This window comes from Gorilla gorilla, chromosome 15, assembly GCF_029281585.2.
Source record: "Gorilla gorilla gorilla isolate KB3781 chromosome 15, NHGRI_mGorGor1-v2.1_pri, whole genome shotgun sequence".
NCBI classification, from domain to species: domain Eukaryota; kingdom Metazoa; phylum Chordata; class Mammalia; order Primates; family Hominidae; genus Gorilla; species Gorilla gorilla.
Genome location: NC_073239.2, coordinates 67,305,665 through 67,328,670, shown reverse-complemented (window position 1 = coordinate 67,328,670; position 23,006 = coordinate 67,305,665). Strand labels below are relative to the sequence as shown.

Below are 23,006 nucleotides of genomic sequence, written 5' to 3'. Positions count from 1 at the left end.
GTGTCTGTGTGTGTTTTCAATAAATTTTATTTTTAGAATAGTTTTAGATTACAGAAAAACTAGAAGATAGTAGAGTTCCCATATACCCTGCTCTCAGTTTTATCTTTTAGTAACATCTTATATTAGCATGGTATAGTTACTATAATTAATGAACCAATGCTGATGCATTATCATTAACTGAAGTCCATCCATACTTTATTCGCATTTCTTTAATTTTTTGTTGAATTTCCTGTTTCTGTTCCAGAATCCCTTCTAGGAAACTACATTACATTTAGTAATCATGTGTCCACAGCCTCCTCTTGGCTGTGACAGTTTCTTAGACTTTACATGTTTTTGATGACTCTGGCAGTTTTCAGGAGTACTGGTCACATATTTTGTAGAATGTCCCTCTATTGGAATTTGTCTGTTTTTTCTCATGATTAGACCAGGGTTATGGGCTAGAAGACCACGTCCCATCCCATCAAGTGTACATACTATCAACATGACTTACCGCTATTTTTTTTTTTTTTAAGATGGAGTCTCGCTCTGTCGCCCAGGCTGGAGCGCAGTGGCACCATCTCGACTCACTACAACCTCTGCCTCCCGGGTTCAAGCGATTCTCCTGCCTCAGCCTCCCAAGTAGCTGGGATTACAGGCGCCTGCCACCACACCCGGCTAATTTTTGTATTTTTAGTAGAGATGGGGTTTTACCATGTTGGCCAGGCTGGTCTCAAACACCTGACCTTGTGATCTGCCCGCCTCAGCGACTTACCACTATTGATGTTGACCTTGATCACCTGGCTGAGGTAGTGTCGTCAGGTTTCTCCACTGTAAAGTGTCTTTTCTTCTGCCATTCTATTCTATGCTGTTTGGAAGGAAGTCACTACGTGCAGCGCACTCCTACAGAGGGAGAAGTTAGGCTCCCATCCCTGAAGGTGGAGTATCAACATAAATTATTTGGAATTCTCCAATATAGGAGATGTATCTACTCTCCCACTGACTTATCTTTTATTTATTTGTTTATTCATTCATCCAGTCAATCATTTATTTATATTAGTATGGATTTGTGGATATTGTATCCCTTTGATATTCTTCCATCAATGTAGGGTTTGCTTTGGTTTGCGTTTTAGCACTTTATTATTTTCTGGCACTGCAAGATGCTCCATGTTCATCTTATATATTTCCTGCCCAAGTTCTAGAATTGGGTATTTCTTTTTTTAAATTTTTTTTAAATTTTACTTTAAGTTCCGGGATCCATGTGCAGAATGTGTGGGTTTGTTCCATAGGTGTACATGTACCACAGTGGTTTGCTGCACCTATCAACCCATCATCTAGGTTTTAAGCCCCACACACATTAGGTATTTGTCCTAATGCTCTCCCTCCTCTTGCCCTCCAACCCCCAACAGGACCCAGTGTGTGATGTTCCCCTCCCTGTGTCCATATGTTCTCATTGTTCAAGTTGAGTATTTCTCCATGGATCCCTGGTTCCTTCTATTAGAGACTAGTATCAAAAAACGAGATCTAAGCACTTGGTATACATATTGCTACTGGGATGTGGTTGGTTCTAGGCCCTTTCAGCTGACAGAGCAAGGTAATATATGTGTGTATACCAACCTGTGTACATACATATATCTAGAGTTATTTCTATATGTAATCATCTGTATCTTTATTAAGCTAAACAAGAGTCCATACTGATGTCTTCAACTATAATCTGTGGACAAATGAGATGGGATTAGCTCACAAATCTAATGGGTCATTCTAGCCTCATCTCCTTGCTTATCTGGAAACCTGTATCAGCTTTTCCTCTACCCTGTTTGGTGAGGTTGTTTCATACATTTGTAATATAGTTAGATTCTTTTTGTTACAGTCTTCGTTCTATCCTAGGATTCCCCAACCTCCTACATGATTTTTTAACACTTTGCATATCTTAAGGTTCACACATTGTGTTGTAAAGTTCTATGCATTTTGCCCAATGCATAATGTCACATATTCACTATTACAGTATCATATAGAATAGTTTCACTGCCCTAATAAATCCTGTGTGTTTCACCTACTCAACCCTCCCCACATCCTCTGAACCCCTGACACCTGTTATTGTTTTTACTGTCTCTGTAGCTTTATCTTTCCAGAATGTCATAGAATTGGAATAGTACAATATGTAGCCTTTTCAGACTGGCTTCTCTCACTTAACAATATGCATTTAAACTTTATACATGTCTTTATACATATACAAGCTAACATATATATATGTTATACATATAACTTTATACATATATAAGCTAACAAGTCTTTTATGGCTTGTTAGCTTATTTTATCGCTGGATGATATTGCATTATATGAATGTAGCACAATTTTTTCATCCTTTTTCCTATAGGAAGACAACTTGGTTGCTTCTAGTTTTTGGTGATTATGAATAAAGCTGTTAAAAACATTTGCCTGTAGGTTTTCATATGGACATAGTTTTCAACCATTTGGGTAAATACCTAGGAGTGTGATTACTGGCTCATATGGTATAGCTATGTTTAGCTTTGTAAGAAACTGCCAAACTGTTTTCCAAAGTGGCTGTCTGATTTAGCACGCCCACCAGCAGTGAATGAGAGGTTCTGTTGCTCAGTATTCTCACCAGCATTTGGTATTATCAGCTTTTGGGGGGATTTTAGCCATTCTAATAGGTGTGTAATGGTATCTCATTGTGGTTGTAATTTGGAATTTCCTAATGACAAAAGATGTTAATCATCTTTTCATATGTTTAAAATTTCCCATCTGTATTATATCTTCTTCAGTGAGGTATCTGCTCAGATCTTTTGCTCCTTTTTTTGGTGCGTTTGGTTTTAATGTAATAAATATTGCCAGTAACTTTCCCAAAAAAGTTATAGCAGTTTGCACTCTAATTGGCCATGTGTGAGAACACCCCTTTCCCTATGCCCTTGTCAGCACTGGATGCTGCCAATCTTGCGTGTTTGCCTGCTGGTTAGGAAATAAGTGGCATCACGTTGTTTCTCTAATTTGACTTTCTCTTACAACCAGTGAGGCTGAGCATCTTTTCATATGTCCCTTTATCATTTATATTTCCTCTTCTATTACCTATTAATATATTTTGCCCATTTTCCCACTGGGTTGTCTTTTTCTTAACAATACATAAATAAGACTTCTTTGTAATATTAGGAATATAACCCTTTGTTGTAACTTTAACAAATATTTCCCAGGCAATTATTTGTCTTTTGGCGTTGTTTATAGTGTTTTTTTAACATAGTGAATTAATATTGTTAAAATGTCCATACTATCCAAAGCAATCTACAGGTTCAATGCAATCTTGATCAAAATTCCAATGTTATTTTCCATTGAAATAGAAAAAACAATGCTAATATTCATATGTAACCACAAAATGTCCCATATAGCTAAAGCTATCATGAGAAAAATGAACAAAGCTGGAGCCATCACACTACCTGATTTCAAACTATTTTATAAAAATATAGTAATTAGAACAGAATGGTACTGGCAAAAGAAAAAAATTAGACACACTGACCAGTGGAACAGAATGGAGAGCCCAGAAATGGACCCACACCTGAATGGTCAATTGATCTTTGATAGAAGCATCAAGAATACACAGTGGGAAAAGCATAGTCTTTTCAATAAAAGATGTTGGGAAAACTGGATGTCCACATGCAGAACAATGAAATTGGATCCTTATCTCACACAATATACAAAAATCAACCCAATAGATTAAAGACTTAAACTGTAAAACTTCTAGAGGAAAACATAGGGGGAAAGTTACACAGCATTGGTCTGGGCAGTGATTTTTTTAAATTTGACCCCAAAAGCATAGGCAACAAAAGCAAAAATGGACAATTGGGATTACATGAAACTAAAAAGTTTCTGCACAGTAAAGAAGACAACACTGTAAAGAAACAACCTATGGATTAGGAGAAACTATTTGCAAGCCCTGCTCCTGATAAGGGGTTATATGTATCCAAACTATATAATGAACTCGGGCCGGGTGTGGTGGCTCACGCCTGTAATCCCAGTGCTTTGGGAGGCTGAGGCAGGCAGATCACCTGAGGTCAGGAGTTTGAGACCAGTCTGGCCAACATGGCAAAACTCTGTCTCTACTAAAAATACAGAAATTAGACAGGTGTGGTGGTGCACGCCTGTAATCCCAAATATTCAGGAGGCTGAGGCACAAGAATTGTTTGAACCCAGCCAGGAGGCAAGGGTTGCAGTGAGCCGAGATCTCTCCACTGCACTCCAGCCTGAGCAACAGAGTGAGATTCCGTCTCAAAAACAAAACAAAACAAAACCAAAATACCCAAAACATATAATACACTCAAACAGCTCAAAAACTAGATGTTCCCCTCCCTTGGCCTCCCTTGGCCTCCCTCCTGTTCTCAGTGGTGTCCAAAGTCCAGAGGGGTCCGAGGCAGCAGGGGGCTGGCGTGTCAGCATGTCCCTGAGCATGCACACACCTGGCCAGGTCATGACAGTCCCTGGGCTTGGCCATAACTTTGCTCTGAAATCGGAGCGGGCACCAGGAGTGGGGAGAGGTCAGGCAGTAGGAGCAGGCATGGCACTTCTGAGCCTGCAGGGGTTGGGGGGCCTCCCAGGTCCCAAGTGTGCAGAGATGCCCGTGCCTGCAGCCATGACTGGGTGGCTGCAGCTGTCTGGGAGGGTGGGGCTCCTGCCCCTCCAACCTGAGGCTCCCATCTATTCCCAGCTCCTGCCAGCTCCAGGGAGCACACAGCCATGGCTGCGCCTCCCCCACTGCAGCCGGCATCATGGCAGCAGCTGCTCCAGATGCGCCACTGGTGCCATCACTGTCTCTAAAAAAGGGGGAAAAAATAAGCCTGGGATCTGAATGGACATTTCTCAAAAGAGGACATACAAATGGCCAACAGATATATGGAAAAATGCTCAACATTTCTAATCATTAGGAAAATGCAAATTTAAACCACAATGATATATCATCACACACCTGTCAGGATGGCTGTGATGAAAAAGATGTAAGATAAATGTTGGTGAGGATGTGGAGAAAAAGAAACCCTTAAAGTTGTTGATGGGAATGTAAATTATGGAAAAATGTACGGAGATTCCTCACGAAACTAAAAATAGAATTACCATATGATCCAGCAATCCCACTTCTGAGTATTTACCCAAAAGAGTGAAATTTGAAATGTCTGCCCTCCTATATTCATTGCAATACTGTTCACAATAGCCAAAGTCATAAAATTAACCTAAGTGGCCATCAGTGGATGAATATATAAAGAAAATGTAGTATATATACACAATACAGTACTATTCAGCCTTAAAAAAGGAGAAAATTCTGACATTTGTGACAACATGGATGAAACTGGGGAACATTATGCTGCTGAGTAAGCCAGGCACAGAAAGATAAATGCACATGTTCTCACTTATATGTGGAATCTGAAACAAGTGAATTCATTGATATAGTTTGGATATTTGTCTCCACCCAAATCTCATGTTGAATTATAATCCCCAGATGGGGTCTGCTGGAAGGTGTTTAGATCATGGGGGCAGATCCCTCATTACTTGGTGTTGTCTTCGTGATAGTGAGCTCTCGTGAGATCTGGTCATTTAAACAGGTATGCCCCACCGCCAGTTCCCTCTCTCTCCCTTGTTCTTGGTTTTGCCATGTGACATGCCTGCCCCTCCTTCACCTTTTGCCATGATTGTAAGCTTCCTGAGGCCTCCCTAGAAGCTAAGCAGATGACAGCCCCATGTTTCCTGTAAAGCATGCAGAACCATGAGCTAATTAAACCTCTTTTCTCTATAAATTACCCAGTCTCAGGTATTTATAGCAATGTGAGAACAGCCTAATACGTTCTTAGAAGCAGAGAGTAGAATGGTGGTTACAGAGGCTAGGAGATGAGGAGAATGGAGAGATGATGGTTGAAGGGTACAAAATCTTAGACAAGAGGAATAAGTTTCATTTCCAAGATCTGTTGCACAGCATGCTGAATATAGTTGTTAATTATGTATTGTACACTTCAAAATTGCTGAGAGAGGCTGAGTGCAGGGGCTCACGCCTGTAATCCTAGCACTGTGGGAAGCTTGAGGCAGGTGGCTCACCTGAGGTCAGGAGCTTGAGGCCAACCTGGCCAACATAGTGAAATTTCGTCTTTACTAAAAATACAAAAACTAGCCAGGCATGGTGGCAGGCACCTGTAATCCCAACTACTTGGGAGGCTGAGGCAGGAAAATCACTTGAACCCAGGAGGCAGAGGTTGGAGTGAGCCAAGATCGTGCCACTGCACTCCAGCCTGGGTGACAGAGCAAGACTCTGTCTCAAAGAAAAAAAAAAAATTGCTAAGAGTAGATTTCAAATGTTCTTACCACAAAAAAAAAGGTTAAGTATATGAAGTGATGGATATATGTTAATTGGCTAGGTTTAATTATTCCATATTATAGTCATAAATCCTAACATTAATTTGAACCCCATAAACATATATAATTAGCCAGGCATGGTGGCTCACGCCTGTAATCCCAGCACTTTGGGAGGCTGGGGTGGGCGGATCACTTGAGGTCAGGAGTTTGAGACTAGCCTGGCCAACATGGTGAAACCCTGTCTCTACTAAAAATACAGAAATTAGTTGGGGGTGGTGGCTGATGCCTGTAATCCCAGCTACTCAGGAGGCTGAGGCAGGAGAATTGCTTGAACCCAGGAGGCTGAGATTGCAGTGAGCTGAGATCGTGCCACTGCACTCCAGCCTGGGCAATAGAGCAACTATATATATGTGTGTGTGTGTGTGTGTGTGCGTGTGTGTATATATATTATATATAATATATGTATATATATAATTATAAATTGTATATTTACAATAAGTTTACAATTTACAATAAAGCTTTAAAAGAACAACAAAAAATATACCTCTATTGCTTGTACATTTTTCTACTTTTGATAGAAACATGGACATATTAAATATTTCACTTTTAACTCTAGTATAAGAAAGTCAATAATGCAAGAGTGATGATAAAGAGCAACTCTCACTTGGCATCATGATCAGGGAGCAATAGGGAGTGGGTGACTGCGGTGACCTAAAGCATACAAGCCTTGTCTAAAGTGAACAGCTGCTCTCAGCCCTAGCTCATTAGTGCCACAGAGTCTACAGGCCTAGACCTGCTGATCCCCAGCATTTGCAAGAGACTCTTGGTAACCAGGATTTTAAAGTAACATTTCCTGGTGAAGAGTAGCGGCCGGGCGTGGTGGCTCACACCTATAATCTCAGCACTTTGGGAGGCCAAGGTGGGCGGATAACTTGAGGTCAAGAGTTTGAGATCAGCCTGGCCAACATGGTGAAACCCTGTCTCTACTAAAAATACAAAAATTAGCCAGGCACGGTGGTGCACACCTGTAATCCCAGCTGCTTGGGAGGCTGAGGCATGAGAATTGCTTGAGCTCTGGAGGTGGAGGTTGTGGTGAGCCAAGATTGTACCACTGCACTCCAGCCTGGGTGACAGAGCGAGACTCCATCTAAAAAAAAAAAAAAAAAAAAGGTTGGCAACTAGCACAAAATTCTTCAAAATCTTATGGGCTAAACAGGCCAAACAATTGACCTTAGAAGATGGAGGGTCTGAGCTTATCAGAACAGATGGGTGCCCAATGAAGACAGAGGGCTGACGACACAGAGAGGCAGCTGCCCACGTAGGATACGTAGCATTCTCAGCTCTGCAGGGAAACCAGGTAGGGCTCTGGCTAAATTCAACCTCAGAAAAATGAAGTCCTTTTTTTAATGTCACAGAAAATACTTGACTTGGCAACATAATATGGAACATCAGTATTTGAAACACAGAGAGAAGGCTGGGTACAGTGGCTCACGCCCATAATCCCTGCAATTTGGGAGGCTAGGGTGAGAGGATCGCTTGAGCCCAGGAGTCTGAGATCAGCTTGGGCAACATAGTGAGACACTGTCTCTAAAAAAATTTTAAAAATAAAAAAACTAGCTTGTTATGATGGTGTGCACCTGTAGTCCCAGCTACTGAGGAGGCTGAGGGAAGAGGATCACTTGAGCCTGGAGTTTGAGGCTACAGTGAGCCATGATCATGCCACTGCACTCCAGCCTGGGTAACAGAGAAAGACCCTGTCTCAAAAAATAAAAAATAGACTGGGCACAGTGTCTCATGCCTGTAATCCCAGCATTTTGGGAGGACGAGGTGGGCAGTTGGCTTGAGCCCAGGATTTCAAGATCGGACAGGGCAACGTAGCGAAACCCTGTCACTACACAAAATTTTAAAAATTAGCTGGGCATGGTTGTACACATCTGTAGTCCCAGCTACTTGAGAGGCTGAGGCAGGAGGATCACTTGAGCCTGGGAGTTCGAGGCTGCTGTGAGCTGTGATTGCACCACTGCATTCCCACCTGGGTGACAGAGTGAGATCCTGTTTCAAAAAAGTAATAATAATTTAAAAATGAAAATTTTAACAGAAAAAATAAAAGGAAGACTAAAATAAAATAGCAGCAGCAAAAGTGGAAACTTTTGTACATGAGAAAGTAAATCTGAGTCTGAGCAGGCCCGTGCTTCTAGATAGAGCATTAACTGAGGACAGTGATACTGGCCTGGTAAGGATCACCAAGAGCTTCAAGATTAGCCCAGCACAGACGCCCCAGACCTGAGGCTTTGGCTTCACAGACTTGTATATAGGAAGGCATTGTCATTAAATGAGCCCCAAACATCTTTGTGGTATATATGGTAATGTAATCTGTTCTGTCTATTAAGTTTACTTGTATGTACCGTGAACATGTTGGGTAAGCCTGTAACAGTTTGTCCATCATGTTGCTTAGTTCTTCTCATCTAATTCCTTTGTATGTCCCGAAAGAACTCCATTCAGCATTGAAGCAGAAACATCCAAACCCTTGTGAATGCAGACATTCACAATGTTGGGGCTATGATGGACACCTCCAGCTATTCGCTGCAGACTGGTTTGAGGATCAGAGGTGTCCCTTTGAGTTCTACCCCTGAGGTCAGTGGGGTCAATAGAGAGAGAGGAGTAAGGTAGTTTGAGATGTTAAGTCCACATAATCTGGCTTCTGGTCTCACCACTGCACCGATACCGTTTCCAATAAGGTCACTCGACCCCAACCCAGGGAAGCCCACCAGGCATCTCTCAGCCCTCTGTTTCCATCTGACCTTTCAGCAGCATCTGTCAACACTGACCACTTCCTCCTCCCATGATGCCCCCATGGCGCCTGCTCTGCTGTCTTCTCTCTCATCTTAAGGGGCTTTCTTCCCTTTCCCCTTTCGTGTTTCCTCCTCATCAACCACACATCTGGGTGGGAGGGTTCTTTAGACGGCTTTCTCATCTCACTCTCGCTCCTTCGGGGCAATCTCCTCTCTCTGTCTATGGCTTCGCTTACACACATGCGGACTCCCTGGCTTTTATCTTCAGCTCAGACTCTGGCTGACATAACAACTCCACTTTGGTGTCTCAGATCCCCACCAATTCAATGAGACAAAGCTAGTGACTTCTTTCTCCCAGTCTTACTCCCCCTCTCTGTGATGGCATCACCATCTGTCCCAGTGTGTAAACCTTTGTGTCATTTTTGACAGTTCCAGTGTGTAAACTTTTGTGTCATTTTTGACACTTCCTTCTCCCCTGTCCCTCACCTCCAGCCGATCACCACATCCGGACTATTCTGATAACAAAATACATCTCAAGACAATGCTTCTCACCGACTACCCTGCCTCTGCTCTGCTCCAAGTCACCACAATGTCAGCTATCAACAGCCACTTCATCCATTTTGCGTCCTCCAAGCCATTCTATATCCTGCTGCTGTAGTGAGCTTTTAAGAGCCCCATGGTACCATATCATGTCTTGCTGAAATCCTTCCAGTGGCTTCCCATTGCACTAGGATAGAGTGAATTGCTTAGCGTGGCCTGCAAGGCCCTGTAGGATCTGCCTTCTGACTGGCTGGCCTTGATTCCACGAGCTTCACCCACCAGCCACACTGTCTTTCAGTTGCTGAAGTGACCCAAGTTCTCTCCTGACTCAGGGCCAGTCACTGCCTGGAAAGCTGCCATCTGTGCCTTTACCACCACCCCTGCCCTTGGTTTGGTCAGACCTTTACCCTCTAGACTCGGCTCAAGGTCACTTCCTCAGGGCCAGTTTCTCTGAGACAGCCTAATTTCATAGATTATTTTTGGCACTTCTTTGTTTAATGCCTGAGTCCTCTGTCTCTTTCACCAATGCCTGATGCAGAGTAGGTGCTTATATTAGTCAGGGTTCTCTAGAGGGACAGAACTAATAGGATAGATGTATATATGAAGGGGAGCTTATTAGGAGAATTGGCTCACACGATCACAAGATGAAGTCCCACAACAGGCCATCTGCAAGCTGAGTCCCAAAACCTCAAAAGTAGGGAAGCCATCAGTGTAGCCTTCTGTCTGTGGCCGAAGGCCGGAGAGCCCGTGGCAAACCACTGTATAAGTCCAAGAGTCCAAAAGCTGAAGAATTTGGAGTCTAATGTTCGAGGGCAGGAAGCATCCAGCACGGGAGAAAGATGAAGGCCGGAAGACTCAGCAAATCAAGTGCCTGCATTATTCTAGCTGTGCTGGCAGCTGATTAGATGGTGCCCGTCCAGATTGAGGGTGGGTCTGTCTCTCCTAGTCCTCTGACTCAAATGTTAATCTCCTTTGGCAACACCCTCACAGACACAGCCAGAAACAGTACCTTGCATCCTTCAATCCAATCAAGTTGGCACTCAGTATTAACTATCACAGGGCTCTAGGAATATTTGTTGAATATATGAACACAGCCAGACGGGGACTGGCTTCATAAGGGTGCTATGCCAGACCACATATCTGCTGCTCTGGAGTATTTTCGGGTCACCTGGAATCCTGGCAACCCAGTGAAAGTTAATAATTTATTTTAAAATATTGATAATTTAATATTTATAACCCCTAATTAGGATTTAGTATTAATGATCATCTTTCTATATTAAAATTATTCTAAAAACAGGTTGAGAGATAAGTTATCAGCTATTTGCAATTATTTGAAGATTATCTCATGGAGGAAGATGGGAGAGACAAGTTACACCTTCCTGTGTTGCCAGAGGCACTGTAAGCCCTCAAAGGAAGCAATTTGGCAATATATATCACAAGCCTGAAATTGTCTATATGCTCCTTAAAGCTGGCCATAATATGGTAAAAATACTGTCATACTCCTGGCCAAGGGGTAAATATTCACAATCCTTTTGGAAAGCAATTTGACTCTATCTAGTTAGAGCCATATTTCTGGGGCTCTAGATGGTGCCCAGTTAACTTCAGGTCATTCTCAGTTAATGAATCATTAACTTAATGGCCACTTCCTCAAAGAGATTTTCCCTGAACCACACCTCACCCTCAAACCAGGTACTCTTTACCTCATTTTTATAACATTTATCATAGCTATGATTACTTCTCCAACATCTGTCTCCTTTCCTAGGTTCTAAGCTCCAGGCCGGTAGGGGCAGTACTTGCTTTATTTGTCTCTATATCCTTAGGGCTAACACAGTGCCATATGCACCTTAAGATATATAAATAATTGTTGAATAAAATGAATAGAGAAAAATCATTCTAAATAAAAACAGATTTAACCCAAAGGTAACAATATCAATAATTAACCTTTACAGAGAGGTTAATATTTACCTGACCCTGTTGTATGTGCCTGTAATTGGCAGTACAGCCCTTGCACTTCTTACTCTTACAGATGGAAAACTGAGGCCTAGAGAACTTACCTAATTTGGTCCAAGTGAGGCAACCAGCTAATAAGTTGCTTATCAAAATCTTATTTATAATAGCAAAAAATTGGAAAGAACCTACATGTTATTTGAATATTTAATACATGCAGTTATCAGAACCTCAGTTTTGTTTCCTTTTTGAAATAAATTTATTTATTTATTTATTTATTTATTTATTTATTTATTTAGAGACAGAGTTTTGCTCTGTTGCCCGGGCTGGAGTGCAGTGGCACAATCTGGGCTCACTGCAACCTCTGCCTCCTGGGTTCAAGTGATTCTCATGCCTCAGTCTCCCGAGTAGCTGGGATTACAGGTGCGTGCCGCCACACCCAGCTAATTTTTGTAGTTTTAGTAGAGACAGAGTTTCACAATGTTGCCCAGGCTGGTCTTGAACTCCTAAACTCAGGCGTCCGCCTGCCTTGGCCTCCCAAAGTGCTGGGATTACAGGCATGAGTCACCACGCCCGGCTAAGAACTTTGGTTTTCAAAAGATGTATAGTAACATAGCAAGGTGGGTGCAATATAACAGTTACTGGTCCCATTCAGACAAATGGATATGGCTGTGACAGTGTCCTTTACTGGCACAGTGCTACTCCTTGCTTGGGTGCCCAGATCATAGCTCTTGCGGTACATACCAGCTGTGTCAGGGTGGAGCAGAGGAAGCTGAACAGAGAAAGTAACATCTGGAGGTGGGGCGTGCTTTAGAGACAGGAAACTGAACACATCCTGAAATGAAAGGGAGTGTGAGCCTTCTAGGAAGTGAGAGAAATTCAGTGGGTCCAGAAGGAAGTTATAAGTGTTGGGGCTGGAGAGGTAAGCAGAGGCCAAATGGAGAGGACCTTTGGGCCTTGTCCTGGGGCAGTGGTGTCCTGCTGTGATCACTGCACGTTTGGACGTGGCAAGTGGGAGGCACCAGCCTTGGCATCCAGAGAAGGTCGGGGGATTTGTTTGGGTAGAATTGATGCATTTCTACTTTTGTTAGAAGAGCCAGCTGGAGACATGAGGACTAACTATGGAATGTGGAAAATGGAAAGAGAATTCTAAGATTCAAAGTCTTGGACTCAATGTCACATCCTGTCAAGGGAGCAAATAGTGTGAAAATGAAAGTAAAGCCTAAGGATGATTATTTTTCAGTGTGAAAGAAAACTTCTGCTTTCTGCGAATTCTGTCATAAAGTTAGTATTTAGCCCCTTTTAACCTGGTTGTTTACTCTCTGGTTGAGACATCTTAGTCAATCCAATTCAGAGGTTTAAGACAGTAGTCAGTTCTATCCCACTATGTTTGGAGAATGTTAGTTCAGGCTAAGGGTTTTCAGGTATGATAACAAATGTGGCATTTTATAGCTTGGAGTGCCCTCAGTTCTAAGATCCAAACGTGTCCGGAATTGGTGGGTTCTTGGTCTCACTGACTTCAAGAATGAAGCCACGGACTCTCGCGGTGAGTGTTACAGTTCTTAAAGGCGGCGTGTCCGGAGTTTGTTCCTTCTGATGTTCGGATGTGTTCAGTTTCTTCCTTCTGGTGGGTTTGTGGTCTCCCTGGCTCAGGAGTGAAGCTGCAGACCTTTGCAGTGAGTGTTACAGCTCTTAAGGCAGTGTGTCTGGAGTTGTTCTTTCCTCCCAGTAGGTTCGTGGTCTCCCTGGCTTCAAGAGTGAAGCTGCAGCCCTTCGCCGTGTTACAGCAGTGTGGACCCAAAGCGTGAGCAGCAGCAAGATTTATTGCAAAGAGTGAAAGAACAAAGCTTCCACAGTGTGAATGGTGCCCAGGGGAGGTTGCCACTGCTGGGTCGGGCAGCCTGCTTTTATTCTCTTATCTGGCCCCACCCACATCCTGCTGATTGGTCCATTTTACAGAGAGCCAATTGGTCTGTTTTACAGAGAGCTGATTGGTCCGTTTTGACAGGGTGCTGATTGGTGAGTTTACAATCCCTGAGCTAGCCACAAAAGTTCTCCACGTCCCCACTAGATTAGCCAGATACAGAGTGTGGACACAAAGGTTCTCTAAGTCCTAACCAGAGTAGCTAGATACAGAGTGTTGATTGGTGCATTCACAAACCCTGAGCTAGAGCAGGGTGCTGATTGGTGTATTTACAATCCCTTAGCTACACACAAAGGTTCTCCAAGTCCCCACCAGAGTAACTAGATACAGAGTGCCAGTTGGTGCATTCACAAACCCTGAGCTAGACCCAGGGTGCTGATTGGTGTGTTTACAAAACTTGAACTAGATACAGAGGGCCGACTGGTGTATTTACAATCCCTTAGCTAGACATAAAGGTTCTCCAAGTCCCCACCAGACTCAGGAGCCCAGCTGGGCTCACCCAGTGGATCCCACACCGGGCCGCAGGTGGAGCTGCCTGCCAGTCCCATGCCATGCGCCCGCACTCCTCAGTCCTTGGGTGGTCGATGGGACTGGGTGCTGCGGAGCAGGGGGCGGTGCTGGTCATGGAGGCTCGGCCGCGCAGGAGCCCAAGGCGGAGCGGGGGGAGGGGAGGGGAGGCTCAGGCATGGCGGGCTGCAGGTCCTGAGCCCTGCCCTGCAGGGAGGCACCTAAGGCCCGGCCAGAAGTCGAGCACAGCAGCTGCTGGCCCAGGTGCTAAGCCCCTCACTGCCCGGGACTTGTGGGCCAGGGGGGCCGCTCAGAGTGCCGGGCCCGCCGAGCCCACGCCCACCCGGAAGTCGCCCGTTCCCGCCTGCGCCTTTCCCTCCACACCTCCCTGCAAGCTGAGGGAGCCGGCTCCGGCCTTGGCCTGCCCAGAAAGGGGCTCCCACAGTGCAGCGGCGGGCTGAAGGGCTCCTCAAGTGCCGCCAAAGTGGGAGCCCAGGCAGAGAAGGCGCCGAGAGCGAGCGAGGACTGCCAGGGCTGCCAGCATGCTGTCACCTCTCACAAAGGTGATTAATGGGCTGCTCTGTTTCAATGATGGTGGTGCGTCCTCCAAAATTCATGTTGAAACTTCACCCCCAGTGCAACTGTATTAAGAGGTGTGGCCGCTGGGAGGCAGAGCCCTCATGAATGGGATTAGCACCCCTATAAAGAGCTCAAGGTTGAGGGGGGTGCTCTCTTGCCCTTCTGCCTTTTGCCATGTGAGGACACAGCAACAAGGTGCCATTTTGGAAGCAGAGAGCATGCCTCCGCAGACACCAGTGACAGCCCCTTGATCTTGGATTTCCCAGCATGCGGAACTGTAAGAAAAAATATTCTGTTCTTTGTAAATTACCCAGTCTCAGGTATTTTGTTATAGCAGCACAAATGGACTAATAAGACATGAGCTTTAGAAATATCTTGAATTTTTTATACTTGTTCATCAAGTATAATATCTGGAGCAGGAATTTCACATCTTGAAAATACAGAGGGATTTTTATAGAGAAAATGAGGAAAGAAAAAAGAACTATCTTCTTTAGTATCTCCTTGTGGGCTGCTTTTATTTTGTCACTGCCCATACAAATGTGCTGTAGCATGCAGTTCAAGAACTTCAGTTTTCCTCCTTTTACCTTTTATCGCTGATGGAGTAGCCTGCTTGTCTATGATTAATACCTCTGGATACACAGTGAATCACCTGGGGAATGTAGGTGAAACAAAACAAAACATATGCATGGCTCATTCCTACAACCAAAAGAATTGAAAGTAGAGTCTCAAAAACATATTTGTACATTCATGCTCACAGCAGCATTATTCACGATAGCTAAAAGGTAGAAGCAAGCCATGTCCATAGATCAAAAGATGAATGGGTAAACAAAATGTGGTATATTCATACAATGCGATATTATTCATGCTCAACCTTGCTACCACTTGGGTGAGCCTTGAGGACATAACGTTAAGTGAAATAAGCCAATCACACACATACACACACACACACACACACACCCCTCTATCATTCCACCTGTAGGAGATAACTAGTCAAAAATCTGAAAGTGGAGGCTGGGCGCGGTGGCTCATGGCTGGGTTCATGGCTCAAGCCTATAATTCCAGCACTTTGGGAGGAGAGGCAGGTGGATCACCTGAGGTCAGGAGTTCGAGACCAGCCTGACCAACATGGCGAAACACTGTCTCTACTCAAAGTACAAAAATTAGTACAAAAAGTACAGGTGGTGTGCACCTGTAGTCTCAGCTATTCAGGAAGCTGAGGCAAGAGAATCACTTGAATCTGGGAGGTGGAGGTTGCAGTGAGCCTGAGATCTCACCACTGCACTCCAGCCTGGGCAATAGAGTGAGACTCCGTCTCAAAAAATAAATTAAATAAATAAATAAATAAATAAATAAATAAATAAATAGTGGAATGGTATTTGGCAGGGACTGCGGGGAGGAAGGAATGAGGAGTTAATGGGCATAGACTTTCAGTTTTGCAAGTGAAAAGAGTTCTGGTGATAGGTGGTGGTGATGGTTGCACAATATGAATTTACTTAATACCACTGAGCTGTACACTTAAAATGATTAAGATGATATATTTTGTGTTGTATGTATTTCACCACAGTTCTAAAAATCAGGGCGGAAAGTTAATGCGATAAAACAACACTTGATTGTAAAATTCTTATGGAAAATTATCTGGTGGCACTATCAAAGAATATTTGGAAAAAGAGGAGCAATCTGCCAAGTGTTAAATCGTACAACAGTAGGTAAAAGGGACTGTAATTGTGATCTGATAGTGAATGGGCACTGCAGAAGGGACTCCATGATTGATATGTTTTCCTGTGACTTTTTTTGTCTTTCTTAGTGTAAGTCTCTTATTTTCTTCTGCAGAAAAAAAGAGACCAGTGCCTAGTTGTAGTGTTTCTGATAGCATTATGTCCAGAAAGGGCCAGGAAGCTAGGTACAAGATTTATCTCTGCCAAAGCTAACATTCAGTCCTGGGCTTTTTTTTTTTTTTTTTTTTTTTTTTATCTAGACACACATTTTCAGGCATATCAGATTGGAGAGTAAATAATGATGGAATGCCTGTTATGTACAGGGCCTGGTGCTAGAAGTACAACAACACAATTTTGATAAACAAAAGAACACAGACCCTGATGCCGTCGTTTGTATATTCTATTGAATTTATCTATTGTAGCTATTGATACCAGAAGACATTAAACAATTAACTGAACAATAATTACTAAGTAAGAATTACATATTAATTATTTATTAATTACTTGGTAATTCTGAAAGAGTCATACTTCAGGGGGGCTTTTAGACATACAAGGCACTGAACCAGTGTGAGGAGATTAATGGAGACCCTAGGAAGGGACATTTGATCTGAATCTTGAAAGCTAAGTTTGTATTACCATCTCCCCTCTCTCTTCATTCTTTTTTATTTTCTGGCCTTCTTATACCTCTCTTTGCCGTCACCAACCACCTGTGTTATAATCATCTTTGACTTACAAGCTACTGACAAATAGCTTGTTAAGAGGGGTAAGATGATACTGTTTACAGCCTCCTTCAATCTAAGAATGAAATTCTTAAAAGACAAACAACTTACTTTTTATTGGATCAAGATTAGAGAAAGCTGTCTTTCACAAGTCAAATTTAGTAACTTGTTTTTTTGTGTTTTCAGCAACTCAAGCATCCCAACCTTGTTAACCTCCTGGAAGTCTTCAGGAGGAAACGGAGGCTTCACCTGGTGTTTGAATATTGTGACCACACAGTTCTCCATGAGTTGGACAGATACCAAAGAGGGTGAGTGATCCATCCCTTACAAGCAAAACAAAGACACACTGGGATTTGTGAGCGAAAAGTGGCAATGACTCTTTTTAAGACTAGGTAAGGCCGGGTGCAGTGGCTCATGCCAGTAATCCCAGCACTTTGGGAGGCCTAGACGGGTGGATCATCTGAGGTCAGGAGTTCAAGACTAGCCTGGCCAACATAATGAAACCCCATCTCTACTAAAAATACAAAAATTAGCTGGGTGTGGTGGCAGGTGCCTGTAATCTCAGACAGTCGGGAGGCTGAGGCAGGAGAATCGCTTGAACCTGGGAGGCGGAGGTTGCAGTGAGCCGAGATTGCACCATTGCACTCCAGCCTGGGCAACAGGGTGAGACTCTGTCTCAAAAAAAAAAAAAAAAAAAAAAAAAGACTAGTTAAAAACAGCCAGTGTTTGTACAACATACTCTGCTGCCAAGGTGGACAGCAGAAAGATTACAAAAAATGTTACAAAAGGATAAAAAAAAATAGTCACTTTAATGAAGAAACCAGCAGAAGCATCATTAGATTGAACTTGATTTCTTTGGTACTTTATCTCTGCATAGAAGTGATCTCAGTCTCTAAGAAAAGGAAGGATATTAGTTAGTCCGTGCCTGACCAGGGAGGTAGAAGGGCTTGGAGATTGAAAGGAAGATTCCAAAGGCAATGGCTACTAGGAAGTTTGAGACTAAAACAAACATGGTATTTCACTGGGAGCAATCCGGGTGTCTACTCTGCTGTATTACTCAGGATTTCTTTGGTTTCAAGTGACAAAAACCCAACTGAAGCAAGCATAGGTGAAAAACAATTGTGTTGTGGCTGTAACTGAGAAGGGTGGGAGTGACTCCGGGGGCTCCGCTGATCTTACCACACAGCTCTCTCTAGCATATGCAACATCTTTGTGTGCATTGGAAGAAGACTTGTTGAGCACACAGAGGCCTTGTCCAAGAAAAAGAAAAAAGGAGGAGGGGGTCCCTTCCTGCAGTTGAGGGCAGCCTCTTGCAGGGTGAGAGGACTGGATTCCAGCTCCCACCCACTCCTCAGCTGGGTGTTTTCAGGCAGGGCAACGTAGGTAGTGGCTGTTCTTTCTCACTCTCTCCCAGCCCTAATTCTTCTTCATTGTGCCTTGCAAATAAGCTTCCCTTATATGGTGGATTTGGGAGGGCATGTGGGTGGCATGGGCTGGAAGTTTGGAAGGGAAAAGTACAAAATAGAAAGCATGGCCACAGGCTTATATCAATCTATATAGCTGTTCTAGAAGAAAGGAATTCTAGAAGAAGGTAGCATCTGCACATTAAGTCTAGTGGAGCTCCGATTGGCTCAGCTCAGGTGACGCAACTATCCCTGGGGCCTATTACTGTTGCTAGAGAAAGAGGACGGAATGATTAGCAGGTCCTGGGAGATATTATTCAAAGAGAGCTTCATGGTGAAGGTGGCCTTGGAGTTGAAAGGGGAGGAGACTTTAGATAAGTTGACCAGGGATGAAAAATATCCCATCCTTTCCTTTTTTGGCTGTGTTCTCGGGAGCCCAACTTTGGCTGGGGACAATATGAAGAGTGGATTATAGATTAGAGCCACAGAATGGTGTCCCATCCCATGGACTGTGAATGGCTCCCATTCACACTTCAGTGGCTGGAGGCTGAGGCTCCTCCAACAACTCTTTCAAGTCTTTGCCACGGGCTTGCTCTGCCACGTGGTGATGGTTATATATGATCTGCCGTGAGCTCCAGGCAAATGGAATGGAAGTGGCTTGTGGTTTGTTAGTGACCACAGCACAGACTTTTCATGTTTCAGAATGTTAATTTACATAGCCAGAGAGAGCCAAGAGGACAGACACCTCCCTTCAGAAAGTCATCGATACAGAGAAATTATGTTTTCAAAGGAGAAAACATTTCGTATGTTGATATTTGATCTTTTGACAGCTTGCAAGTGACACTTCAATTAAACTTGTTAATATAAGTTACTCATGGCTATGTGGTACCAGAGGGATGTTACAGGGAATTTGATTAATCATGTTGAGTGGCTTGGGAACACTGATTTGTGGGAGTCAAAAGCAATGAAAGTCAGCTCTTTTTTTGGCATATAGTTTGAACAGAATAAAAAGGGTGATTACAGTTTGAAAGCAGATTTTTAAAAACTCCACTGGCTAAAATATGTTATATATGTTCCAGGAAACAGAAAATGCTTTAATATGGGAGTTGGAGAAAACAGAAAGACCTGTAGATAAATGTGTGATTAATTACAAGCAACCTCATTTCCAAATGGTAAAATGCTATGATTTGCCAAATATAAGATTTACTTAAGGAAATCTTAAGGAAATCAAATATAAGATTTACTTAAGGAAATCAGCCCCCGACAGGCCTCAGTATGTGTTGTTCCCCTTCCTGTGTCCATGTGTTCTCATTGTTCAGCTCCCACTTATAAGTGAGAACATGTGGTGTTTGGTTTTCTGTTCCTGCATTAGATTGCTGAGGATAACAGCTTCCAGCTCCATCCTGTCCCTGCAAAGGACATGATCTCATTCGTTTTTATGGCTGCATAGTATTCCATGGTGTGTATATACCACATTTTCTTTATCCAGTCTATCATCGTATGAAAACTTTTTAATTTAGAGACATCATACTATAAAATAAAATTTTGTAAGCACATTCACAGTAAAGGTGAGTTAGCATTATCTGTGTGACCTTCGGCAAATTGCTTACAGGTGTCTTCACCTGTAAAAATGAGAGTTTAGGACTAGGTAAAGTTTAAGGAGACTTCTAGCTGTATAATGCTATGAATTGATGATCAAGTACCCTAGGGGTCAGAAGACTTCGGTTATCTTTCAGTGTCATATTTGATCTATTAGACAATATCAACAAAGCATAAGCTACTGATGCTGGTGTTGCCAGGTTGGGTTACCAGCCTGCTTGGTGCCAGGTGGGGTCCCCTTAGGTTAGTATACTTACCCTCAGAATGTCCTGTGATCACTTCTTATATTTCTAAGTACAGATTTCTTAAAATACAAAGTTGAGCATGCCACCCTCTACATAGAATCCTTTAATAGCTCCCCAAAGCTTACTGGTATGGGGAAATCCCCCCAGCATGAGATACAAGATCTTACTCACTCTACCGCCCCACTCCCCACCGGTTTGCCCATAATACATGACCCATCCTACCAAATTCCTTGCATTCTAGGTTCAGGACATGCTGTTTGCTCAGCAAATGTGGGTTTCCTTACTTTCTCTATTCTACCTGGAAAACTCCTGCTGTCCTTCCTACATCTCACATATGACTCCTTTATGATGCCTGCCAGCACCCTGGCCTCTATAACATCTTCTGGGATTGTTTATTTACATATCCCATTTGCCCAGTAAAATACACAATCCTCAAGGGCAAGAGCTGGGCCTTCCTCACCTGTGGATTCTCAGTGTCTTCTAGCTGCATATTTGGCACTTGGTACATACTCAGTACTTGTAGAATGACTGAATTAGCAAACCAATAAATTGATAGTTACAAAATGATTTTAAAGAAGAATAATCATAACAAGGTTTGGATTTTCAACTTAAAGGTTACTTTGATTTAAAATTTCTAAAGCCTAATATTGTCAAAAGAGATTATGAAGTACTCTGCTGGAGCAACCTGTCTAGAAGGCAATTTGGCAATCAATGTATGGAATTAAAAGTCTTAGAGGCATTATCTTAAACCCAGCAAGTCTACTTTGAACAATTTACCATAAGAAAATATTTGAATATATGTGCAAAAACTTAGTTACAAAAGTATTTATTGTTATGGGATATTTTTAAGTATTGTTTATAAAGAAAAAATTGCAATCAACTGAAATATCCAACAATAGATAATTAGTTACGTAAATTATAATAAAGTTTTATGATAGAATACAGTGGACCCATTAAGAATAAAGCTTATGTTAATAGATAAAACATATATTGACATAGGAAAAAGTTCATGAGTGGTTGTCAAATGAAAAAAATTATACTATAATAAAAATACATATTATTTCATTTTCATAGAATTTATATGTAGATGGGAAAAAAGACAAGTAATCTGAATATTACTAGTGATTAGTTATGATTGTTATTGATATTTTTCATTTTATTTGTGCTTTTATACTTTTCATGTTTATTACCATAGTAATGTTTTAATGTTTAATTATTAAAAATAATTCTTGCCAAATCAGACTCAAAGACTTCTCATTTGAACCTGAAATGGACACTAATTCATCTTATTAACATGCTTGTAACTTCTGGTACTCCCTTGGAAAGCTTTTGGAGAAGATCCAACTTCATGTTGCTACTAACACAAGCAAGTTTATACCACGAGATATGTATCCTGTTACAGTAACATGAATACATGTCAATTATAATTCCCAGTGCTTAGGTTTATGTTTTTATAATTGTCCCCAATCACAACCATTCCTTGTCTTATACAGAACTTAAAAAACTTTGTATCTATTATTCTATAAATGATTGGTCTCCCTGTGTCAAAGTTTTACAAATAACTGGTTTGGATGTTTTCTCCTCATTTTTCTGCCTACCTATATGTTCAGCCAGACATAAGACTTCATTGATTCTTTCCTGCACAGATTTAATTACCACCAGTTCCTTCTCTGAATAACATAGTTTGTTCAAAGAACATCTCCTGGGTAATGTACATTACTGCAAGTTTTCAGTTTCTGACAATGAAATTCCAGAAATGTTCTCTCTCTTTTTTAGATTAAAAATGATATGTTGTTTGTTGCAAATTTTTAAAGCAACACAGACATTGAAATGAAGGGCTGGGGGTGGTTGCTCACACCTGCAATCCCAGCACTTTGGGAGGCCGAGGTAGGCGGATCACTTAAGGTCAGGAGTTCAAGACCAGCCTGGCCAACATGGTGAAACCCCGTCTCTACTAAAAATACAAAAATTAGCTGGACATTGTGGTGGGCGCCTGTAATCCCAGCTACTCGGGAGGCTGAGGCAGGAGAGTCACTTGCACCCGGGAGGCGGAGGTGGCAGTAAGCTGAGATAGTGCCACTGCAGTCCAGCCTGGGTGACAAGAGCAAAACTCCATCTCAAAAAAAAAAAAAAAGAAAAAATTGAAATAAATAAAATCAATAGCTTTACATACTGTTCTGCATTTATTTTGTTTTTATTTAGTTAAATAAATTAGTTAATATTAGAAACAGGGTCTTGTTGCTATGCTGCTCAGGCTAAACTTGAACTCCTGGGCTCAAGCGATCCTCCTGTTCCAGCCTCCTGAGTAGCTGGGACTACAGGTGTGCCGCACCACACCAGGCTGCATTTTTTTTTAAATGTACTCTGGAGCTTTCTCCCTATCTATACATATCTACTTTTATATTTTAAAAATGGCTGTATAGAATTCCATTGTATGAATATACCATGATTTCTTAGTTCAATCTCCTATTGATAAATATTTAGATTGTTTCCAGTTATTTTCTATTACTAACCATGCTACAGTGAAAAACCATTTTCATAAATATTTCTTTAGGATAAATTCTTAGTAATATATTCTTTTTTTACAAGAGTTTGGCCAGACCCCCAGCCCTTCCCATCTTTGTGATAGCCTTGTGTAGAAATGAAGTCTTAATGAATGCCAACTGCTTGATGATCTGCGTCACAAATGTTAGACAAGCAGCAGTGGAAAGGATGACT

At 42.3% G+C, this 23,006-nt stretch overlaps 1 protein-coding gene across 11 annotated transcripts in view; it reads left to right on the top strand.

The window, feature by feature from the left end:
- Positions 1 to 23,006, top strand: part of CDKL1 (cyclin dependent kinase like 1) — a 71,057-nt gene that overhangs the window by 21,052 nt on the left and 26,999 nt on the right. For 8 of the 11 annotated variants that reach the window (XM_019009691.4, XM_004055148.5, XM_055361474.2 and 5 more), the window contains one exon: positions 17,228 to 17,349. In XM_019009691.4, coding sequence (XP_018865236.2) covers positions 17,228 to 17,349 — 122 coding nt within the window. Of the gene's footprint in view, positions 1 to 12,399; positions 12,520 to 13,049; positions 13,144 to 17,227; positions 17,350 to 23,006 lie in introns of those variants that run through there. The other 3 variants (XM_055361472.2, XM_063698309.1, XM_063698307.1) reach the window with 3 other exon arrangements.